This window comes from Rattus norvegicus, chromosome 4, assembly GCF_036323735.1.
Source record: "Rattus norvegicus strain BN/NHsdMcwi chromosome 4, GRCr8, whole genome shotgun sequence".
In the NCBI taxonomy this organism is placed as follows: Eukaryota; Metazoa; Chordata; class Mammalia; order Rodentia; family Muridae; genus Rattus; species Rattus norvegicus.
In genome coordinates, this window is record NC_086022.1 from 148,276,816 (window position 1) to 148,293,656 (window position 16,841).

General features: G+C 45.2%; 1 protein-coding gene across 5 annotated transcripts in view; it reads left to right on the forward strand.

Moving 5' to 3' along the window:
- The window catches only part of Fancd2 (FA complementation group D2), a 64,403-nt gene that overhangs the window by 42,183 nt on the left and 5,379 nt on the right, over positions 1–16,841 (forward strand). For all 5 annotated transcript variants that reach the window (XM_063286087.1, XM_039107635.2, NM_001001719.2 and 2 more), the window contains 11 exons: positions 1,025–1,153; positions 1,512–1,630; positions 4,281–4,391; positions 5,312–5,442; positions 8,335–8,428; positions 10,550–10,672; positions 12,155–12,248; positions 12,763–12,834; positions 13,459–13,497; positions 14,574–14,648; positions 15,564–15,638. In XM_063286087.1, coding sequence (XP_063142157.1) covers positions 1,025–1,153; positions 1,512–1,630; positions 4,281–4,391; positions 5,312–5,442; positions 8,335–8,428; positions 10,550–10,672; positions 12,155–12,248; positions 12,763–12,834; positions 13,459–13,497; positions 14,574–14,648; positions 15,564–15,638 — 1,062 coding nt within the window. The remainder of the gene's footprint in view (positions 1–1,024; positions 1,154–1,511; positions 1,631–4,280; positions 4,392–5,311; positions 5,443–8,334; positions 8,429–10,549; positions 10,673–12,154; positions 12,249–12,762; positions 12,835–13,458; positions 13,498–14,573; positions 14,649–15,563; positions 15,639–16,841) is intronic.

Below are 16,841 nucleotides of genomic sequence, written 5' to 3' on the forward strand. Positions count from 1 at the left end.
GTGTGTGTGTGTGATTGTTATTTGTTCCGTGTGCATGTGCCCAAACTCATTAGTTATGATGGTCTGTACTTTTGACCTTTTGAGACAGTCTCCTAGAGCCCAGGCTGGACTTGAACTCACTGTGCAGCTGAGAATTGCCTTGAAGTCCTGATCATCCTGCCTGCCGCCATCTCTCTTCTGAGATTAAAGGCATATATCACCATGCCTGGTCAGAGGAGGAGTCAGATCTCCCTGGAACTAGAGTACAGGCAGTTGTGAGCCACCCTGTGGGTGCTCGGAAACAAACCAGCTCTTCTTCAAGAGCAGCAAGTAACTTCTGAGCCATCTCGCCAGCCCCGTGTCTGTACTTTTTAATCAGACCCTGTTCTAACTCTACAAAACCCATTCTCTCAGATATTTAAAACTAAAGAAAGATTTTTTTCTTTTGCTAGCATTTTTATCCCTATGTTATGATATCATCTTAGGAAAATAAATCGCCTCTTCTGTTGACTCCTACCTGGAGTCACAATTTTGAGCTTTTTTTAAAGATATCTTTATTATGTATATAGTGTTCTGCTTGCATGTGTGCCGTCAGCCAGAAGAGGGCATCAGATCTCATTACAGATGGTTGTGAGCCACCATGTGGTTGCTGGGATTTGAACTCAGGACCTCTGGAAGAGCAGTCAGTGCTCCTAACCACTGAGCCATCTCTCCAGCCCGACTTTGAACTTTTTTTTTTGAGATTTATTTATTTATTTATTTATTTATTTATTTATTTATTTATTTAATGTATATGAGTACACGGTCACTCTTCAGAAGTTACCAGAAGAGGACATCAGATCCCATTACAGATGATTGTGAGCCACCATGTGGTTACTGGCAATTGAACTCAATACCTTTGGCAATAGCTCTGGAAGAGCAGTCAGCGCTCTTAACTCTTAATTGCTGAGCTCTCTCCACGCCCCCCAACTTTGAACTCTCAGGTAATGATTAATTTAAATGATTTATCCAGTTTCTTCTCTCATAACTCTGAAATTTATTGTAGAATAAAGGAAGCCGGAATATTGGATTCTCACATCTTCATCAGAGATCTGTCCAGGACATTGTGCATTGTGTTGTTCAGCTGCTAACCCCCATGTGTAACCATCTGGAGAACATTCACAACTTCTTCCAGGTGAGAAGACTGACTTGTAAGATGAGAAACCACGGAAACGCAGGCAGGCAAGCTGTGGTGCGGGCAGAGTATGGGGAGACCAGAAGAAGAGAGAGACTTAGACCTTCTGCGTGAGAGGTCAGGAGAGCGGCAGACTCAGCAGCACAAATGCAGGAGCAGACTCATAGCTGGAGCATGGTCTTCAGAGTGGCTGGACAAGCAGCCTGGAACTTTTACAAAGAGAGGGAGAAAAGCAAAGAAACATTAACTTACAAACAGGCTAGGTTTGTGGATCTGTAAGTAACTGCCAAGCGTTCCTTCCCAACTGAGGCAACTGAGGAGGAGCGAGGAGCTGGACTAAACCCTCTTTTCATTTTAGTGCTTAGGTGCTGAGAATCTCAGTGTAAATGACAAGGCCAGAGTGACAGCTCAGGAGCACTACACCATGTCCTCCTGCTACCAGAAGCTGCTGCAGGTCTTCCATGCACTCTTGGCTTGGTAAGTGAGAGGAGGCAGTGTTGCAGGGGTGTGTGCAATGAGTGTGTGCGTGCATTCACTTCTGATTGTTCCCTAAGAGCAGACGGGAAGGAGGTGGACACAGCCCTTCCTGGGTGCTTTCTTCTCTATTTGCTCTTATAAAACTACTCTTAGGGGGCCACTAACCAGTTTGGTAAATTAGGGGCTCACTGATTAGCACAACAAATCTGAGCCTCTTATTCGTTCTGTTTCTTGTAGCAGCATCTGCAGTAACTAGGGAAGCCAGCCCTGTGGTGGTTCATGTCTTAACCCAGCTACTAGGAAGGCTGAAGCAGAAGAAAAATGAGCTCATGCAGGGGTTTGAGACCAGACTGAAGAAGACAGAGATACTCCCCAATCTAAACAATTATACAACTTTTTATTATTTAATTAAAAGTTAGGTGGTTAATTAGTTAAATTTTAAGTTAAGTTGTAAGTAAGTCTCAAATTATGTGGTAAAACGTGAGCACAGTGTGAACTAGAATATTGGGGATACAGTGGAAGCTGTGGCACTTGATGAGGCTTTTAAACAGGCTCTCATAGGCATGGCCTTCCTTGCACATGCTCTGCAAGTGAGGCTGCTTATTACCCTTGCCCTACTCCCTAAGTACTAACTGGTATTACAGACCTGTGCCACCAAATGTGCTTCTGAGGATGAAACCTAGGACGTTATGCAGGATAGGCAAGCACGCTACCAACTGAGCTACAGCCACACCCTTGTAGGCCTTTAAAGAATCAGTAGTCTTTTTATTTTACTTTTTACATTTTAAAAACTATGTGTATCTGTGTCTGTGCCTTCAAAGTCCAGAAGTAGGTGTGGATCTCCGGGAGCTGGAGTTGCAGGTGGGTGTAAACAGCCTGATGGGTGCTGGGAACCGACTCAGGTCGTCTGCAAGAGTAGTCATGCTCTTAAGTGCTGAGCCTTCTGTTCAACCTGGTTTCAAAATAAGGATAGAAATATATTATAACGGGGTTGGGGATTTAGCTCAGTGGTAGAGCGCTTGTTTAGCAAGCGCAAGGCCCTGGGTTCGGTCCCCAGCTCCGGGAAAAAAAAAAAAGAAAAAAAAAGAAATATATTATAACACAATGTTTTTACATTTTATTGTGTGTATTATATGTATACACTAACATCTTCTCCTTCCACCAAGGGGATCCAGGGGTCAGAGTCAGGTTGTGTCAGGCTTGGCAGCAAGGGCCTTTACCTGCTGAGCCTTGGGAGTTGGGTTTTAGGGAGGTAAAGAGTTGGAGGCATGGGGGAAAGGAGAAATAAAGGCATGCCTCTGAGTGTTTCTGTTCCTCAGCCATGCCTTATCCCATCTGTCCTCTTTGAATGGTTTTTCTTGAGAATTTTACCCAAGCTTAAATTTATGCTAAATCTTCTCTTACGAACTGTAGGCAAGATTGTATCCAACTGCCTACTCAGCACTCCCGTGGATGTGTCATTGCACCTCAGACTCCTCACATCCAGATCTGAGCATAGCATCACTCTTCCTCCAGCCTCGCCTTGCTTGAAAATGCCATCATCACTCTTGTACGCCAAAACCAGGAGTTATTCTTTAGACTCCATCTTTCTTCTCTCACATGTAACCCTAAATTCTATTGATTGTATCATATAAATAGGCGTCTCCTGCTTCCAGCCTTCCATCATACCTGACCTAGTGTCACAGTTGGCCTCTCGGTCCATCTCCGGATGTCCAATCTTCCCTTCCCAGTTGTCATCACTGACAGCTGTGGGCTTTCCTGGCTCTCGCCCTTTGACCTGCCTTTTCTCACCGCCTGTTGTCTGGCATCTGCTCTTGCACCCACTCTCACATTATGCCTGCAGGCAGACTGAGTTACTCAGCGCCCTACTTAATTTTAACCCAAAACCCTTCAGATACACGCATCCTTCCTCAGGACCCTGGCTACTTGATCCGTACCCTCTGACTGAATCTCTTCAGCTTCTGGAGAGAAATCAGTTAAGTTTCTCTAACCTTACTAGATAATCCTCTTTCTTCAGCTCCCTTCTAACACTCTGCCATTTTCTTCTGGTCTAATTTCACACATTTTGTTAAAATTGTGTGTTAAATTTTCTTCCTTGTTAGACTTATAATATTTTCCACAAGGGCAGACGCTAGTCATTTTTATATTCTCAGTACTTAAAAGCAATGGCCAATGAAAGATGTGCATTGACAATTCATCAAGGAGTGTTTTTTAATGGTAAACACACACACACACACACACACACACACACACACACACACAACAAGCAACAAAACGTGTGAAAGGAAAAGGAAGATGTTGCTAGAAAAAATTCGGGGATCAGATTGTGTACACTCTTGGAAGTCAGGCAGAAGATTTTAATGTTTTTTTTAAAGATTATTTATTTTATGTATGTGAGTTCACTGTCACTGTCTTCAAACACACCAGAAGAGGGCATCAGATCTCATTACAGATGGCTGTGAGCCACCATGTGGTTGCTGGGATTTGAACTCAGGACCTCTGGAAGTACAGTCAGTGCTCCCAACCACTGAGCTATCTCTCCAGCCCCCATTAACATCCTTAAATTATTTTTAGTTTTCACTGATTGCTCTGTGCTCAGTTAGTGCCCAGTGACCCTCCTGAAACAGGCTGGCCCACGTTTTTGCTTTAGGAAAGGATTTACTCACCAATCAAACCACCGCCTCCTGCGCTCAGCCCTTGAGGTCCTTGCGAGCCGACTGAAGCAGACGGAAGAGGGGCAGCCCTTGGAGGAACTGCTCAGGTAGGCAGGACATCCCAGGATGCTTGCAAGAAGTCCTAGAACTGGATTGGCAGAATATTTTTGGAAAATATTCATTCAGTTGTGAACAAAATCTACACTTATATGTCACATTCCTTTAATGTTTTTTCATGTGTTAAAGGTTTGGGTTTTTTTTGTTTTATTGTTTTGAGACTGGGTCTCATTATGTAACTGTGATGGCCTGGAACTCATGATGTAGACTGGGTTGTCCTCAGCCCTTAAACTCACAAAGATCCACCTGCCTCTGTCTCCTGAGTGCTGGGATTAATGACATACAATGACATACAATTCCACACCCAGCTCTATTTCTTAGATTTTTGTCGTGTGTGTGTGTGTGTGTGTGTGTGTGTGTGTGTGTGTGTGTGTGTGTGTGCGTGTGCGTGCATGCATGTCCATGTCCTCTGGAAAAGAAGCAAGTGGTCTTACCTGCTCAGCCATTTTTCCGGCTTCTCATTTTGATTTTTTGGAAACAGGTCATGGTATATATATCCTAGTCTGGCCTCAAACACAGCCTTCTCCTGTCTCAGTCTTCTTACTGTTGCAAGTACAGACATGTGTCACCACTCCCTAAACTCAGCCAACTTTAGACTATCTAATGACCTCTCAGTCTTCTATCAATGTTAGCTCTGTAGGGAGCAACTAGTTGATACTAATTGCCAGTCCTATCCCATCTTGTCATGACCCATTCCATCATTGTCGTGACGAGTTCAAGGCCAGCCTAGTCTTTATGAGAACTTCCCCTCCCCCCATAAGATCCCAAAATAGCAAATAATTTTGTCCATGGAGCTTTTCCTATCCAGTTTCTTTGCAAAGAGACAGCTTGGGCAACTCGTGTGTGTAAAACCTCTTTAATGCATGTGATGCATTTAATGCATGTTCTCTCATCTCTTGCTTTTTCACAGCCAGAGCTTCAGTTACTTGCAGAATTTGCAGCACAGCATTCCCAGTTTCCAGTGTGGTCTTTATCTCCTCAGACTTCTGATGGCCCTTCTGGAGAAGTCTGCAGTACCTACCCAGAAGAAAGAAAAACTTGGTGATGAGCCTAGATCCCAGTTTCAGGGGAAGAGGGAGATATGAATAGGATTGATGTCTTACATTTGCAATTTTGGTGTTTTCCTAGGATTTTGACATTTTTACATGTAAATCCCACAAAATGATAAGCATGCCGTCTCCTCCACCAAGGAGACCAGGTTTCAGGATGGGCCATGACACTGCGCAGTATGACTTTGGTTAGATTAACTGACTGTGCCGTTTTGGTTTCTGTATGTATTTTGTTTTTATTCTGTATATAAGTGTTTCACTTGGATGAATATGATAATGTTGGAGGCCAGAGGTGGGCATTGGATTCACTATAACTGGAGTTACAGTTGTGAGCTGCCCAATGAATGCTGGGAAAAATCAGGGTTCTCTGGAAGACCAGCAAATGCTCTTAACCACTGAGCTGTCTCTCCAGCCCCAAGTTTTCTTCTTTTTCTTTATACTAGGGATTAAACCCAGTGTTAAACTATTGAGCTCTACCCTCCATCCTTAATAATTTTCTGTTTAACTTTTGTTTACCTTTCACCTTTTTAAAAAAAAAAAAAAGACAAGGTTTCATTATGTATTTCTGGCTGGTATGGACTCTATGTAGACCAGGCTAAGCTTGGCCTTGTAGCAATCCTAACTTTTCTTTTTCTTATTCCCAAGTACTAGAATTATAGGCCTCCACCATCCCCTGCATAAGTCATAATAATATGCTTCCTCCCTGACTTAGATGCTTAGATACCTACATACTTCTCTATTGCTGTGAGGGTGGCAGGACCAAGGCAGCTTATAGAGGAGTGGATGGGGCTTACACTTTCCGAGGCTTGGAATCCATGACCATTGTAATGGGAAGCAGTGGGAAGGCAGACATGGCACTGGAGTAGTAGTTGAGAGCTTACACACTGATCCACAAACAGGACACAGAGAAAGCTAACTGGGAATATGGCATGGGCTTTTGAAACCTTCATGCCCACACCTCTTCCAACAAGACCACTTTCTAATCCTTCCCAAACAGGTCACCAGCTAGGAACCAAGTATTTAAACATATAAACCTGTGGGGGCCCTTCTCACTGAAACCACCACACTCTTCTGTCTTTTTATCATTTCCCTCATATGCTCTGTACACACGCACACACCATGGAGTGGGTGAAAATATAAGAAAAAGAAATCAAAGCACCAAGGAAATAAGTGCTGGCCTTTTCAAAGCATGCTTATGTCATCCACTGAGAGCTGACACTCCTCTCTCTCTCTCTCTCTCTCTCTCTCTCTCTCTCTCTCTCTCTCTCTCTCTCTCTCCCCATCTCTGAGATCATCTTACTATGTAACCAAGTTGGCTTTGAACTCCAGATCTTTCTACCTTGGGCGCTCCAGTTCTGGGAGGTCATGTGTCTGACAGGTCATGTGTCACCTGTCACCCCTCCCTAGGGATCTGGAACTTGTGACCTTTCTCTTTAAGTATCGTTTAGCATAAGAGCTCTTAAAATGCAAATCACTATCTTTCCCAGTTTTGGCACAACAAAAAGCAAGATTAATGTGTGAAAGTAATCTTTTTTTTCTATATTTAATTAATAGAATAGGGTTTCAATCTTAAACAGGACATGTTTTATACTTCATGACAGGGTCAGTAAATAGGGTATATTCAAGTCTTAGACACATGATTTCATTTATGGCAGCTCAGTTAATGGAACAAGAACAAATTAGCTTCTTAAATGATTGATTGCTAGGCCAGGGCTGGTGCTATCTGCCTACAATCCCAGTACCCAGAGCTGAAGAATTGTGAGTTTGAGGCTCACTTATGCTACACAGTGACACTCTCATTTTTGTTTTTTGTAGAAACAGTCTCTTGAAGCCTGGGCAGGATCAGATTTGCTATGTCCATGCTAAAGATGCATCCAAACTTCTGATCCTCCCTTTGCTAAGCTCCTCTATTTTCTAAGTGCTGGTACTATAGGCACATGTCACCATGCCTGGTTTTATATGTTGTGGGCATTGAACCCAGAGTTTTCTGCAAACTAGACAAGCACCCACATAAAACACTTGTCCTAAAAACAAAATTGCTTGATTGGGCAAAATCTTAAATTAAAAAAAAAAAATCTAGGGCTGAGATGACTCAGTGGTTAAGAATGTTTACTGCTGTCAAAGGGGAGCTGATTCAATCCCCAACATTACCTCACACAGCTTCACATAACTGCTCATAACTGCACGCAGCTCCATCTTCAGAGGGTCCTCTGAGGCACCCGCAGTTACATGCACGTGCTCACACCCAAGATACTCGCATGTACCGTAATTCTTCTTAAAAACCCTTTAAAAATATGCTTTAAAACTTTTTTTAATAGTATAGAATAGAGTTTATTCAGGGAATGGGGAGGGGAGTTAAGAGGGCACTAGGGACAGAGAAAGGCATAGAGAGAGAAAGAAACAGAGAGAGAGGGAGGGAGGGAGGGAGGGAGGGGGAGAGGAAGAGGAGTAGAGGCCAGCCATGAGCATGTGGAGACAGAGTGGGGAGGGGAATGGTACGAGAGAGCAGGAACAGGAAGGCAAGAACAAGAGCAAGAGAGCAAGAGCGCGTTAAAATTTCTAAAAAATAAAATAATCTTTTTGATCACTACTCTTCCTCCAGGATCTGAAAGATGAGAGTGCGCTTCTCTGATTACTCACACTACATGCTGACAGGTCACTCTACACCCTATTAACACACACAACCATGTCAGTTGGTTGGGAGGGGAGAGCTGCCAGTGTCTGTAAAGCCCTCACTATCCTGGACCTCACTGCAGTCTCTTCCCTGCCTTCATCTCCCCAGTGCTAGGAGTGAAACAACCACCCTCAGTTAACACTTGTGTAGTTTTAAAGGAATGAGGTAATTTAGTGTGAGTGAAATGTTTTTTATTTTGTTTTCCAACAGCCTCTCTGGCCAAACAGCTGCTTTGTCGAGCATGGCCTCATGGGGACAAAGAGAAGAACCCCACTTTTAATGACCACCTCCATGACTTGCTTTGGTGAGTTATTTTGTTTCTTTAGGGAGCCAGATTGCATTTTTCCATTTTGCTGATGTTGGGATCTCTCATCTAGTCAGGGACTGAGTCGTTACCTCTGCTGGGGGAACTTGAAAGCAAATGACAGTTTTAAATGCGTATTGATTGGAGTTTAGATCCTAAGAATGCTTTTCCTAATGTTGGCTAATACCAACTAAGTCTACAGTTGTGTCCTACCTTGTTAATGGTGAGTCAATACACGTACTGCGCATCGTGTCTAAGACACATCCATTACTTCCAGGGTATCTAAGCACATTTTTGTTTATTTATTTTGGCTTGTTGCCGTGGGCTTACCATGTAGCTAAGGATAGCCTTGAACAGACACCGCCGGGACCTGAAGGGACTGGATCGACAGTTCTCTGTACCCAAATCCCGTGGGAGGGAGAGCTAAACCTTCAGACAGGATAGCCTTGAACTTCTGTTCTGCCTACACCTCCTGAGAGCTGGAGTTACAGATGGGCACCATCCAGCTGGCTGTTTGTATTTCTGGGGGTGTGTGTGTGTGTGTGTGTGTGTGTGTGTGTGTGTGTGTGTGTGTGTGTGTGTTAAGCTGCATGTTTATGCACCATATGTATGCACTGCCCTCAGAGGTCAAAAGAAGGCATCATATCCCCTGGAACTGGAACTTCAACTGTTTGTGAGCCACCAAGTACTGAGAATTGAACCCAAGTCCCATGGAAGAGCAGCCAGTGCCCTTAACTATCTCTAGCTTTGACAGTGCTTCTAATTGGAACTTTATTTACTCTTAGTTCTTGACAAGCATTTGGAATCTTTGTTATTATTAAAGTGAATGATTAAAGTGCACACCTTTAATCCCAGTGCTTAGGAGACAGAGGCAGTAAGATCTCTGAGTTCAAGGCCAGTCGGGTCTACAGAGTAAGGTTAGCCTGGGCTAACCAGGATAGCAAGGGCTACACAGAGAAGCCCTGTCTTGAAAAATAAAAATAACAAAAAAGTGAATGTCAGTAGTATAGCCAGAGCTACATTGAAAGACCCTTTCTCCAAAAAAAGTGAATATCTGAGATTATTTGAAAACTTTATACATGGTAGCATCTCATGAAAAGAATTTGGGGTTGGGGGCGGCTTTAGAAAGGTTTATTGTTGGGGCCGGAGAGACGGCTCAGCAGTTAAGAGCACTGGCTGTTCTTTCAGAGGACCTGGCTTCAATTCTTAGCACCCACATGGAGTTCACAACTGTCTGTGACTCCAGTTCCAAGTTATCTGGAACCCTCACATACACATAGGCAAAACACCAGTGCACATAAAATAAAAATAAACAAACTTTTTTTTTCGGAGCTGGGGACTGAACCCATGGCCTTGTGCTTGCTAGGCAAGTGCTCTACCACTGAGCTAAATCCCCAACCCCAATAAACAAACTTTTAAAAATGAAAGAAACATTTATTATTGTTGGTGACTATTAGCTCTTGTGTTCTAATATACTTAACAGTGCTATGCCTGAGTTCCTATGCCTATGGGATATTTTGAATTTCTCTCTCTCTCTCCGCCCCTTCTCTCTGTCTCTGTCTCTCTCTCCTTCTCTCTGTCTCTGTCTCTCTCTGACACACACACACACACACACACACACACACACACACACACACACACACACACACACAGCTATATCCCAAGCTGGCCTTGCACCTGTGATCCCCCTGCCTCTGACTTCCCAGATAGTTCGGAGTACAGGCCTGTGCCTCCAGGCTTGACTCCGGGTTTTGGACTTTGGAGACTTTGTCAGCTGTTAGTTAGAAATTGACCGCTCTCCGTCTGATCTGCGTCTCTTACTGGCTGCTCCTTCTCTCTTTGCTTCACAGATCTCCACAGGGTACTTATGGACACTGAATATAGTTACAGGTGGCAACTGTGTTAGTCAGCTTCCCACCACTGACAAAATCCCTGAGAAAATTAGCGTTAAGGAGGGGAGGTCTGTCTGGTTCCTGGTCATTTGCCTCCACTGTGTGTGTCATGGAGAGGAGAGCCAGGGAGGGGCTTGTAATGAAGCAAACTTGCTCACTTGGTAGCCAGGAAACAGGGCAGATTTAGGAGTTCTATAATGTGTGTCCCTATTCTTTTGACTTTGTAAAGCATCTACTTGGAGCACACAGACAATGTTCTGAAGGCCATAGAGGAGATCACTGGTGTTGGTGTCCCAGAACTGGTCAATGCTCCGAAAGATGCCTCCTCTTCTACATTCCCCACGTTGACCAGGTAAGGGGCTTCTTGCTCCACCATCCTCCATCTTACTTGACTTGGAAGGTAAACTCTCCCACTCCTTTGGCAGTATAAGTCTCACTGTGTATTCTTTGTAAAATGCTCTGGATCCTTATCTCATCACTGATAAAGTATCTGACCGATGCAATCTGAGGGGGAGGTACTTATTTTAGGGCACAATTTCAGTCCAGTGTGACAGCTAAGTATGGTGTCAGAAGCTGCCCCACCATCACTGGCAAGAGTTTGAGGCTGCAGCATGGTCACGTGACTCGAAACAGGAACTAAAGTAAGCAGGCCAGAACCAGGGGCTTTACCTTCAAAAGCCTGCCTATTCCACTAGCCAGGCCTCCTTCCCAAAGGTTCTGTCACCTTTAAAATAGCACTATGGGCTAGCTAAGGTTCTATAGCCTTTAAAATAGTGCTGTGAGCTCACTAAGGGCCATGCCCAAATCACGAGCTTGCCAGCATTTCAGATTCAAATCAGGTCACAAGGTGTGTGAAAGGATACCATGGGAGAATGTAGTCTCATTACTTACAGTTTTCACCAATAATAAGCTACTGTTTTATTACTTAGCATATTCGAGGCCTGGGTTCAGCTCCCAACACCAAAACTAATAAAAAGACTAATTTAAGATCATCTTTCTAATACTTTAGCCAGCTTGGAAAAGTTGATTATTGTATCTGATGTTTGTCTTGATGGTTTTGTGTCTTACAATATCAATAGTTACCTTTTCCTTGTATAGTCAGTCTGGTTTATCAAAGACTTTGACATCTTCATCTCATTTGATCTTGATTCCTGTGAGGTAGAGGTGTCATTACCACAGCTTTACTGTTGAGGAAAGTGAAAGTTAGAATTTCTCCACTTAAAATCAGTGAAAGGAACTTATACATAAACATGGCTTCCCCACTATCTCATGGCTGCTTCCTGCATCATGGTTAGCTGCCAAGCTCGCTTCATTGTTTGACTGGCCTTTTGCCTTGGCTTGGCCTTCCCTATGTTCGTTCTCTCTCCCTCTCCCTCTTCCTCTCCCTCTTCCTCTCCCTCTTCCCCTCCCCCTCCTTATTCTCCTCCCTGTCCCCCTCTCTCTCCTCTCCTCTGTCTCTCTTCCTTTCTCCCAAGAGAGTCTCATTTAGTCTAGGGTAGCCTCACTCCCTTTGTAGTCAAGATGACCTTAAACTTGCAATTCTCTTACCCCTGCTCCCTACTGCGAGGGTTGCAGGCGTGCACCGTGATGCCCATCTCATTTGTGCTGAGCCCAGTACATGCTTGGCACGCGCTGTTATCTTCTGACCCACACACCAGCCCCTGGGCTCTTTCTTCCTTCTTTTCAGTCCCCCTTTTCAGTAGACCCTAGCTAATCATTCAGAGACAGAGGTAGAAATGACTGTTGGTCTCCTGACTTCTTCCTACAGGGAACTTTCTGGAAGTTTTTTGTAAGCTATGCATCGTGTGGGTATTCAGGCCTTTCTCCCTTATAGGCACACCTTTGTCATCTTCTTCCGTGTGATGATGGCTGAACTTGAGAAGACGGTGAAAGGTCTTCAGGCTGGCACAGCTACAGATTCCCAGCAGGTGGCTCAGGGATTCCCCTAAAAAACAAGTGGACTTCGATTATGTGGGCATTGATTCTTTTATCTCTTGGGTGTAGAGTTTATCCTAAGCCATTTTCTTTCAGTTACCAAGACCTAGGAGTTCTTTCAGAAAGCTCTGGTTTGATTTCTTTTCCCTCTAGTTGGAGGTGAGAAGTGAGCTCTTTCCCTTTGTTTCTGCCCCGTTTGCCACTACCTGGCTTGAAGAACACCAAGGCTATTTTAGGTGCTGTGGCCTTGGCAGCCTCCTAGTCAGAGCTGGGGTGGACATGGGGTACCCAGCGAGTCAGAACCCACAGAGATGCGATGGCAGCAGAGCCTTGTACCTATGTGGATGTAACTGTGTACCAGTGTGGGCACTCTGATGTCACCACAGTGTGTGAGCCTGCTGAGGAGTACACTGGTTCCCACATCTCCTCAGAATGGACAGCCTGGTAGTGAGAGGGCAATAGAAGCACTGGGCTGTGTGACTCAGAGGCCTGTTTGACTGTCCCCAGGTTCACGAAGAGAAGCTTCTCTATTGGAACATGGCTGTCCGAGACTTCAGCATCCTTATCAATCTGATGAAGGTATGGGGCCCCTGACCCGCCTCACTAGCTACCCTAGGCACTATGGTTCTGGTTTCCAGAATTCACCTACTTGCTATTCTCACCCTTCCTCTGGGCCTGTTTCCTCCCTTTTATGATCCCTATTCATTTTGGACAACCCCATCTGGCTACTCTGGGGTTCCCCCCCACACTTTCTTTTTTGCCTCCCACCTGTACTACCAAATGTACTCCCTGACATTGCCCCATTTTCTCCCACCATCTTACCTCGGATCCTCTGATCTGAGCACATGTCCACCCGATTGCCTTTGTCCTCCAGACACTGTGTTCTCTACTGTTGGCTTCTCCTTCGTTTCCATCGCAGTCTTTTCTACAGTTTCATATCAGAATGGCAGTCCTCTAACAGTGCTGTCTTCTCTACATCCCCAGTCAGAGTCAATTCTTAATCCCCTTTGCTCCTTTCTTGCTTGTCTTGGGCTTGGGTTGCGAGAGTTTCCTTCTGCTGTAATTGATTTTCTATTGCACTGTTGGCGTGCCTTCCTCACATTGCAGTCTCTGGGTCACTCACAGCTGGGCCGTGTGCACTGGGGGGCTGGCTACTCAAAGGAGCTGACCTCAGGTTAAGTTTCTTGTCGTTCTCCTGGCCAGGTATTTGACAGTTATCCTGTTCTGCATGTGTGTTTAAAGGTAAGAGATTTCCATGTGTTTTCCTGTGGGTCATTTCAGAGGGGCCTCAGATAACTGGAATTGCTTTTTGCCTCCTTTACATGCCAAAGGCTATACCAATAGGTGGTAGTTCAAGGAAGACAGAGGCTAAGTTGGCTACAGTAGTTGACAACTAACTACATGTAGTTCGTGAGTTGCAGAATTTTTGGTCAGAATATTAGGCCTAGTCGAATGCCACAGAACAGTGTCTGTGGTGCTCTTGGCTGCGCACACCTAACATGGTCTGCACAGGGAGTTCCGGGTCAGCTAGGGCTGCTAGGGAAGACCCTACCTCAAACAAAGGAGAAAGAGCAGCACTCACCCTTGCACTCCCCAGCAGTATTTCCAGGTAGCGGAAGACAAGTTATAGATGGTTTCCATTTTTCACAAGGGCCAGGGCTGGGAATGGTGCTCAGTGGTAGAGAAGCTGCTTAGTGTGTGCGCAGCCCCAGGTGCAGTCCTTTGTGAGTGGTCTATGCATGTCAGGTCGGTATTCCGACAGTTGCACAACCCTTCCCTCCTCCTGTGGGGATTTTCCTGCCTGTACCTGGATTTGATGGTAAACCTAAACAGAACGTTATGGGGAGAATGCTTCTTCCCTCCTGTGGTGTCTTCCTCCAGTGCATGGTACCGTTCTTGGTCGCTTCTCTCTTCACGCTACCCTGTGCAGCTTAGGAAATGAGTGAATCGGAGAAGTAACTTGATTGGAGATGGCCATGTATTCCCTTGGTCCTCTCAAAATTTCTCCTCTTGAAAATGAGTTAGGCCCAGAGGCTTGAGTGCAGCTGCTGCTCTGTGTTCTCTAAGCTGAACAAGGGCTCTGGCCATTGTCTGTCTGGGTTTGAGTCTGCATAATCTGTAGCTTCTTTATATACGGAGCAGGTCTGTCTGCTTTTCAACTTAAGTTACATCCTCCACATTAACTTCCTGAACCACTCCCAATTTACTTGAATGGGATGATATAAAAGCCTTGAGCTAGGCGGCCTATGCTGCTTCATCTGAGAGCTTTTCAAGTAAAGCCCTCAACTGTGGCTCAGCACCGCCCTCTCTCCCTTCAGTATGGCCGTCGCTTTGTGGAGGCATTTCTGAAGCAGTGCATGCCGCTCCTCGACTTCAGCTTTAGAAAGCATCGGGTAAGAGCTGAGAGCAGATCCATTGTCTGGGACGTCTGTGGGTATTTCTGAGCCAGGGCTGGGGTTGCAGGAGCCTGTTGCCTATCCTCTGAGCACCAGTTCTAAGCAACAGCATACCAGCTGGAGCCGGAAGTACCCACCCAGGTAAGCTGAGCCGCTCACATCACTGTGTGCAGACCCTACCTCTCCCCAACTTTTGGGCTGCGTCTGCCGTCATTGTGCTGCAGCAGTGTCTGCAAACATTTTAGAGACCGCTGCGCTGCAAATCATGCTCGATATGCCTAGAGCCATGAGGGTCTTGGAACTGGCATGGTGAGAATAGAAAGGGTTTTTGTGGGTAAATTTATTTTACAACGTCACACATGTTTGTGTGTAAAATGTATTTTGGTCATACATACCTCCATTTCCTTCTCATCCCTTTTCCCTCCCCACTGATCCACCTCTGAAACAGAATTTCTTACACATGTATAGAAAGGTGAGCTTTACAAAACACTGGCAGTATTTAGTTATGAAAATAGCTATGAAAAGAAAAAAAGGGGGTGTATCTTGTCCTAATTTACAGATGGGAAACTTGAGACATGCTTCCCCACTTAAAGTTTGATACCAGCCTGGTCTAATGAGCGAGTACCAGGGCAGCCAGTGCTACACAGAGGATCCCTATCTTGAAAAAAACAAACAAACAAAAACAATCTAGCTCTTACTAGCTAGCAGATTAATAGATCTTAGGGATAGAGTTGAGAAGCTACAAACCAATAGCTAGCTGACTCAGTGCTCCTATCTGAGGGCCAGGCTCAGATGAGTATAACACGGTTGGAACTACAAAGTTTACCCTCCCTAGAGCCCTGGTTGCAAGAACAGCTTGCATCTGAAATAACAGAACATTATACCAGGACATTTCTGAATTATTATTTTTAGGATGATGTTCTGAGCTTGCTGCAAACCCTTCAGTTGAACACAAGGCTACTTCATCACCTTTGTGGACACTCCAAGGTAAGAGAGGAGCAGGTCTCACTCTGAAGCATAACCAGCCATGGCCTGGGACTCCTTGTGCTCAGTCTCCCTGCTGAGATTATAGGCATGGGCCACCAGACCCAACTTTCCACCCTGTGGGACTGGCAGTTGTCAAAAGGGAGGGCTTTGTATTTGTGCTCAAACTTTATAGCTCTGTTTCCTCTCAGTGCTTCTGAGGAGCCAAGGGTAGCTGTGCCCATCCTAGCATTGCAGGCTGGCTGGCCTAGGCTACATAGCAAGACACTTTCAGGACAAAGCAGAGTCCACTTCTTGGGGGAGGGAGTACAGAACACTCCTAGATGAGGCTCTGTTATAGACGTCCTGGAATCAGGGTTTCTAACGCTGTGATGAAACACCGTGACCAGAGCAACTCAGGGAGGAAAGAGTTTGTTTAGTTTACACATCCTTTGGGAGAAGCCAAGGCAGGAACTAAAGCTGGCAGGAGCCTGGATGCAACAGCTATGCAGAGGCCATGGAGGCATGCTTACTGGTGTGCTGCTTATGGCTGCTCAGCCTGCTTTTGTAGAACCCAAAACTACCAACTCAGAAGCCCCAACAGCCGTGGGCTGGATCCTCCCACGTCAGTTACTAATTAAGAAAATGCCCTAAAGGCTTATCTACAGCCTAGTCTTGTAGAGGGATTTTCTCAACTGAGGTCCTCTCAGGTGACCCTAGATGTGTCAAATTGACATAAATTAGAGGGCGCACACAGACTGTGGCTGTGGCGGGAGGAATGTTACATGGCAGCTAATGCTCCAACCTGGAAGTATTCCTAGCCAGCCATCTGAGAGCTTTCAGCCTCAGGACTTGGTTTTCTCTTGTGGGAATATCTGTGTATTTATTAAAAGACTTCCCTAAACCAGACATCGTGGCACGTGCCTTTAATCCCAGCACTTGGGAGGCAGAAGCAGGTGGGTCTAGGTGAACAGATCAAGGCCAGCCTAATCTACAGTGAGTTCCAGGGTAGTCAGAGATGCTTGATGAGTCCTTGGCTGGGGTGGCCGGGGGAGGGCACAACAACAACAACAAAAAAAAAAAACCCCTCTGATCAAAAGATGGCCTTGAACATCTGTCTGAAGGAACCTAGAAACTGTGGCCCCTGGGAAACCATGTGACTCTTGGAACTGTTTTTTTTTGCAACTTACTTCTTCCCTGGTTCTGTTTAGAAAAAGCTGAGGTGGA